Consider the following 7533-nt stretch of genomic DNA (forward strand, 5'->3'; position numbering starts at 1 on the left):
ATACACATATATATACACATATATATAATGTTATATATGTACATTTATATACACATATATATAATGTTATATATGTACATTTATATACACATATATATACACATATATATAATGTTATATATGTACATTTATATACACATATATATAATGTTATATATGTACATTTATATACACATATATAATGTTATATATATATATATATATATATATATATATATATATATATATATACATTTATATACACATGTATACAATGTTATATATGTACATTTATATACACATATATATAATGTTATATATATGTTGTATATGTACATTTATATACACACATATATATATAATGATATATATGTACATTTATATACACATATATATAATGTTATATATATGTTGTATATGTACATTTATATACACATATATATATATAATGTTATATATATGTACATTTATATACACACATATATATAATGTTATATATATGTTGTATATGTACATTTATATACACATATATATATAATGTCTTTCCTTCCGGCTGCGGTCAGACTTTATAACAAACACTGTTAGTCCTGAACATGTGCAATTACTGTCGTGATCACATGCAATGGTATTTATGTATTTATTTATTTGTCTATGGGAGTTTTTGTTTATAGGAGATCTTCTACTGAAAGTGTTTTTCAGACTTCCTATAAGTGATCTGTTCTTTTCTTCTGTATCTTCCTGCGTTGCAACAATGCAATTTCCCCATGTGGGACAATAAAGGAATATCTTATCTTAATGTTATATATATGTACATTTATATACACATGTATATAATGTTATATATGTACATTTATATACACATGTATATAATGTTATATATGTACATTTATATACACATGTATATAATGTTATATATGTACATTTATATACACACATGTATATATAATGTTATATATATGTACATTTATACACACATGTATATAATGTTATATATGTACATTTATATACACACATGTATATATAATGTTATATATATGTACATTTATATACACATGTATATAATGTTATATATATATATGTACATTTATACACACATGTATATATAATGTTATATATATGTACATTTATATACGAGTAGGTTTCCTCTGGGTACACTGGTTTCTCCGCCCACTAAACACATATACAGTAGGCCACGCCCACTAAACACACACATGTACAATAGGCCCCACCCACTAAACACATGTACAATAGGCTCCACCCACTAAACGCATATACAATAGGTCCCGCCCACTAAATACGTGTACAATAAGCCCCACCCACTAAACATACAATAGGCCCTTCCTACTAAACACATACAATAGGCCCCACCCACTAAACACACATGTACAATAGGCCCCGCCCACAAAACACGTGTACAATAGGCCCCGCCCACAAAACACGTGTACAATAGGCCCCGCCCACAAAATACATATACAATAGGCCCTGCCCACTAAACACATATATTAGGCCACGCCCACTAAACACACACATGTACAATAGGCCACGCCCACTAAACACATACAATAGGCCCCGCCCACTAAACTCATGCACAATGGCCCCGCCCACTAAACACGCGTACAATAGGCCCCGCCCACATGTACAATAGTATGTGGAGTATGAAAGAGTTTGTTGTGAGCGCGTGTACTGAGCGTGTGCTTAGCGTGTTCTTTAACACAAACACGTCAGTTATAAAAACAACTCTTCTGCTCCCCGAAACCGCTCGATGAGCTGAGCGTAACCGTGGGCAACGGTCGTTTAGTCGTATCTGACGCTCGGTTTCGTCGTGTTTCTGTCTTAAAACATTGTGCGCTTCAAAGTAAATCGTAACGTTTTTCAGTCCAGACACAGAAGGGACGGAGCCCACATGGTTCTGTTTCCTGTGTCTGACGTTGTTCGGAGCCCACATGGTTCTGTTTCCTGTGTCTGACGTTGTTCGGAGCCCACATGGTTCTGTTTCCTGTGTCTGACGTTGTTCGGAGCCCACATGGTTCTGTTTCCTGTGTCTGACGTTGTTCGGAGCCCACATGGTTCTGTTTCCTGTGTCTGACGTTGTTCGGAGCCCACATGGTTCTGTTTCCTGTGTCTGACGTTGTTCGGAGCCCACATGGTTCTGTTTCCTGTGTCTCACGTTGTTCGGAGCCCACATGGTTCTGTTTCCTGTGTCTAACGTTGTTCGGAGCCCAAAGAGCATTATTTAAGCATGTTCAAGCTCCTCCCCCTTTAAAGCAGGACTGAACTCGGTGTCGGCGCTCGTTTCTCCCCCTCCTGGACGAATGAGGGATTTCACCCACTTATTTCTGCGACAAAAATGATTTGAAAAACTCTTTATGGGAGTGGCACTGACCGGCACGCAGGCCCCGCCCCCTTCTGGCATGCAGAGCTTCAGGTCACAGTGGAGGGAGATGTCGCTCGTTTTTCCAACAAACTGAAACATCCGGAACATAAACTCTGCGTCTGTGTTCACGCCACTGGACACCAGCGCCACCCAGGGGTCGGAGGGGCACCTGCGGGTTAGACCGGGTTAGACCGGGTTCAGTCCTGTCTAGTCATGGTCCAGACCGGGTTCAGACCTTTTCTGGATGAGGTAGTACTTCTGAGAGTGGGCGGGGTTCTGGGCGCTCGTGGCCCAGCAGGAGTCCAGGACCAGGGCCGGGTTCAGAGCCTCCAGTCCGTGGGTCTGGATCCTGAAGTAGACCGGAGTGTCCAGTTTGATCCGAGTGTGAGTGTCGATGGGTCGAGTGTGGTCCTTGTCCAGGAAAGCAGCGAAAAGGACGCTGTAGTTCCCCAGAGCCGCAGACGTGTACTCCACCGCCCCCCTGTGGAGAGAGGATGCATTACAACCAGCAGGAGACGAGGCGGAAAGAGCATTTTGATTCTCCACGCTCGGTGGTGTTGTCACAGCTGCCCTGGGGCTGACTGGTGTACGCACTAAACTCTGCTTTATCTCTAGTTTAATCTGCAAACTTATAAACACAGTAGTAGAAGTAACAGTGGCAGTACTGTCCGTACCCTCCGGGGGCACTGGGGTCCTCCACCACAGTCACGGCCATGTCGAAGTCCACACTGATCTCTGGGATTGCAAAAGGGCACGACATGTCGGCCACGCCCTCCAGACTTGGCTCCACCACCACCGTGTTCTTGTACATCATGGACCCTGTATGGGTCTGGAACAGAGACCTGCTTTAGACCTGGTTTAGACCTGGTTTAGTCCTGGTTTAGACCTGGTTTAGTCCTGGTTTAGACCTGGTTTAGACCTGGTTTAGACCTGGTTTAGTCCTGGTTTAGGCCTGGTTTATACCCAGTTTAGTCCTGGTTTGGACCAGGTTTAGTCCTGGTTTAGTCCTGGTTTAGTCCTGGTTTAGACCTGGTTTAGACCTGGTTTGGTCCTGGTTTAGACCTGGTTTAGTCCTGGTTTAGACCAGGTTTAGACCTGGTTTAAACCTGGTTTAGATCTGCTTTAGACCTGGTTTAGACCTGGTTTAGACCTGGTTTAGTCCTGGTTTAGACCTGGTTTAGACCTGGTTTAGACCTGGTTTAGTCCTGGTTTAGACCTGGTTTAGATCTGCTTTAGACCTGGTTTAGACCTGGTTTAGACCTGGTTTAGTCCTGGTTTAGTCCTGGTTTAGGCCTGGTTTAGGCCTGGTTTAGGCCTGGTTTAGACCTGGTTTATACCCAGTTTAGTCCTGGTTTAGACCTGGTTTAGGCCTGGTTTAAACCTGGTTTAGTCCTGGTTTAGACCTGGTTTAAACCTGGTTTAAACCTGGTTTAGTCCTGGTTTAGTCCTGGTTTAGACCTGGTTTAGTCCTGGTTTAGTCCTGGTTTAGTCCTGGTTTAGACCTGGTTTAGTCCTGGTTTAGTCCTGGTTTAGACCTGGTTTAGTCCTGGTTTAGACCAGGTTTAGACCTGGTTTAGTCCTGGTTTAGACCTGGTTTAGTCCTGGTTTAGACCTGGTTTAGACCTGGTTTAGACCTGGTTTAGTCCTGGTTTAGGCCTGGTTTAGTCCTGGTTTAGACCTGGTTTAGACCTGGTTTGGTCCTGGTTTAGACCTGGTTTAGTCCTGGTTTAGACCAGGTTTAGACCTGGTTTAGACCTGGTTTGGTCCTGGTTTAGACCTGGTTTAGACCTGGTTTAGACCTGGTTTAGTCCTGGTTTAGGCCTGGTTTAGTCCTGGTTTAGACCTGGTTTAGACCTGGTTTAGTCCTGGTTTAGACCTGGTTTGGTCCTGGTTTAGGCCTGGTTTATACCCAGTTTAGTCCTGGTTTAGACCTGGTTTAGGCCTGATTTAGTCATGGTTTAGGCCTGGTTTAAACCTGGTTTAGTCCTGGTTTAGACCTGGTTTAAACCTGGTTTAGATCTGCTTTAGACCTGGTTTAGACCTGGTTTAGACCTGGTTTAGTCCTGGTTTAGACCTGGTTTAGACCTGGTTTAGACCTGGTTTAGTCCTGGTTTAGACCTGGTTTAGATCTGCTTTAGACCTGGTTTAGACCTGGTTTAGACCTGGTTTAGTCCTGGTTTAGTCCTGGTTTAGGCCTGGTTTAGGCCTGGTTTAGGCCTGGTTTAGTCCTGGTTTAGACCTGGTTTAGTCCTGGTTTAGGCCTCACCTTGAGCATGGCTCCACACATGTTGTCCTTGGTGCTGTGGAACACCACCTTCTGGCTCTGTGGGTGGAGTTGGCCCTTGCAGCTGGCGTCCGTCAGGTGGAGCCGGGTGTAGTTCAGGCCCTTCTCGCTCAGGTAACAGTTTGGAATGGTCAGCGTGGCATTGGACACAACGCACTCTAGCACCCCTGTGTGGACAGAGAACGCACTGCAGCACACATACAACTGAGGTGATGCTGAAGGCAGCAGTACTACAGCGGGACTACAGCAGGACTACAGCGGGACTACAGCAGGACTACAGCGGGACTACAGCAGGACTACAGCGGGACTACAGCAGGACTACAGCGGGACTACAGCAGGACTACAGCAGGACTACAGCAGGACTACAGCGGGACTACAGCAGGACAACAGCAGGACTACAGCAGGACTACAGCGGGACTACAGCAGGACTACAGCGGGACTACAGCAGGACTACAGCGGGACTACAGCAGGACAACAGCAGGACTACAGCAGGACTACAGCGGAACTACAGCAGGACAACAGCAGGACTACAGCAGGACTACAGCGGAACTACAGCAGGACAACAGCAGGACTACAGCAGGACTACAGCAGGACTACAGCGGGACTACGGCGGGACTACAGCGGGACTACAGCAGGACTACAGCGGGACTACAGCGGGATTACAGCAGGACTACAGCAGGACTACAGCGGAACTACAGCGGGACTACAGCAGGACTACAGCGGGACTACAGCAGGACAACAGCAGGACTACAGCAGGACTACAGCGGGACTACGGCGGGACTACAGCAGGACAACAGCAGGACTACAGCAGGACTACAGCAGGACTACAGCAGGACTACAGCAGGACTACAGCGGAACTACAGCGGGACTACAGCAGGACTACAGCGGGACTACAGCAGGACTACAGCAGGACTACAGCAGGACTACAGCGGGACTACGGCAGGACTACAGCGGGACTACAGCAGGATAACAGCAGGACTACAGCAGGACTACAGCAGGACTACAGCGGGACGACAGCGGGACTACAGCAGGACTAAAACAGGACTAAATCAGGACTACAGCGGGACTACAGCAGGACTACAGCAGGACTAAAGCAGGACTACAGCAGGGCTAAAGCAGGACATCAACAGGACTAAAGCAGGACTGAAGCAGGACTACAGCGGGACTACAGCAGGACTAGAGTAGGACTAAAGCAGGACTACAGCAGGACTACAGCGGGACTACAGCAGGACTACAGCAGGACTACAGTAGGACTAAAGCAGGACTAAAGCAGGACTACAGCAGGACTAAAGCAGGACTACAGTAGGACTACAGCAGGACTACAGTAGGACTAAAGCAGGACTACAGCAGGACTAAAGCAGGACTACAGCAGGACATCAACAGGACTAAAGCAGGACTGAAGCAGGACTACAGCGGGACTACAGCAGGACTACAGCGGGACTACAGCGGGACTACAGCAGGACTACAGCGGGACTACAGCGGGACTACAGCGGGACTACAGCAGGACTACAGCGGGACTACAGCGGGACTACAGCGGGACTACAGCAGGACTACAGCGGGACTACAGCAGGACAACAGCAGGACTACAGCAGGACTACAGCGGAACTACAGCAGGACAACAGCGGGACTACAGCGGGACTACAGCGGGACTACAGCGGGACAACAGCGGGACAACAGCGGGACTACAGCGGGACTACAGCGGGACTACAGCAGGACTACAGCAGGACTACAGCGGGACTACAGCGGGACTACAGCAGGACTACAGCAGGACTACAGCAGGACTACAGCGGAACTACAGCGGGACTACAGCGGGACAACAGCGGGACTACAGCGGGACTACAGCGGGACTACGGCAGGACTACAGCGGGACTACAGCAGGACAACAGCAGGACTACAGCAGGACTACAGCGGAACTACAGCAGGACAACAGCAGGACTACAGCATGACTACAGCGGAACTACAGCAGGACAACAGCAGGACTACAGCAGGACTACAGCAGGACTACAGCAGGACTACAGCGGGACTACGGCAGGACTACAGCGGGACTACAGCAGGACAACAGCGGGACTACAGCGGGACTACAGCGGGACTACAGCGGGACTACAGCGGGACTACAGCGGGACTACAACAGGACTACAGCAGGACTACAGCGGAACTACAGCGGGACTAAAGCGGGACTACAGCGGGACTACAGCAGGACAACAGCAGGACTACAGCAGGACTACAGCAGGACTACAGCAGGACTAAAGCGGGACTACAGCAGGACTAAAGCAGGACATCAACAGGACTAAAGCAGGACTACAGCAGGACTAAAGCAGGACTAAAACAGAACTAAAGCAGGACTACAGCAGGACAACAGCAGGACTAAAGCAGGACTACAGCAGGACAACAGCAGGACTACAGCAGGACTACAGAAGGACTAAAGCAGGACTAAAACAGAACTAAAGCAGGACTACAGCAGGACAACAGCAGGACTACAGCAGGACTACAGTAGGACTAAAGCAGGACTACAGCAGGACTAAAGCAGGACTACAGCAGGACAACAGCAGGACTACAGTAGGACTAAAGCAGGACAACAGCAGGACTACAGCAGGACTCACCCACTCGGCCGGTCTCATTGATCTGGGCGTAGACGCTGGAGTGGCAGAAGCAGCCGACGTGATTTTGGGAAGTTGTTCCACAAAACTCTGACTCTCCACAAACACGACTGAGACAAGACTCCAGCTCCTGCAGGTCTGAACCAGAGACCCAGATGTGAGGATCAGGAGCAGCAGGAGCAGTAATAGTAGTAGTAGTAGTAGTAGTGGTAGTAATATTAGTAGTAGTAGTAGTAGTAGTAGTAGTAGTAGTAGTAGTAGTAGTAGTAGTAGTAGTAGTAGTAGTAGTAGTAGTAGTG

The 7533-nt window shown here is 47.3% G+C and overlaps 1 protein-coding gene across 1 annotated transcript in view; it reads right to left on the bottom strand.

Annotated features, from left to right (window-relative positions):
• Nucleotides 1-2309: 2309 nt before the first annotated feature.
• LOC140346571 (uromodulin-like) overlaps nt 2310-7533 on the bottom strand; it is a gene marked incomplete at its 5' end in the record, with an annotated part of 23740 nt that continues 18516 nt past the window's right edge. The window contains 6 exons of the mRNA XM_072432703.1: nt 2310-2315; nt 2363-2522; nt 2589-2834; nt 3028-3182; nt 4620-4804; nt 7238-7372. Of these exons, the coding sequence (XP_072288804.1) occupies nt 2310-2315; nt 2363-2522; nt 2589-2834; nt 3028-3182; nt 4620-4804; nt 7238-7372 (887 nt within the window). The remainder of the gene's footprint in view (nt 2316-2362; nt 2523-2588; nt 2835-3027; nt 3183-4619; nt 4805-7237; nt 7373-7533) is intronic.

Source organism: Eucyclogobius newberryi, unplaced genomic scaffold (genome assembly GCF_026437365.1).
Source record: "Eucyclogobius newberryi isolate DKJ021-1_F unplaced genomic scaffold, fEucNew1.0.hap1 SCAF_11, whole genome shotgun sequence".
Classification (NCBI taxonomy): domain Eukaryota; kingdom Metazoa; phylum Chordata; class Actinopteri; order Gobiiformes; family Gobiidae; genus Eucyclogobius; species Eucyclogobius newberryi.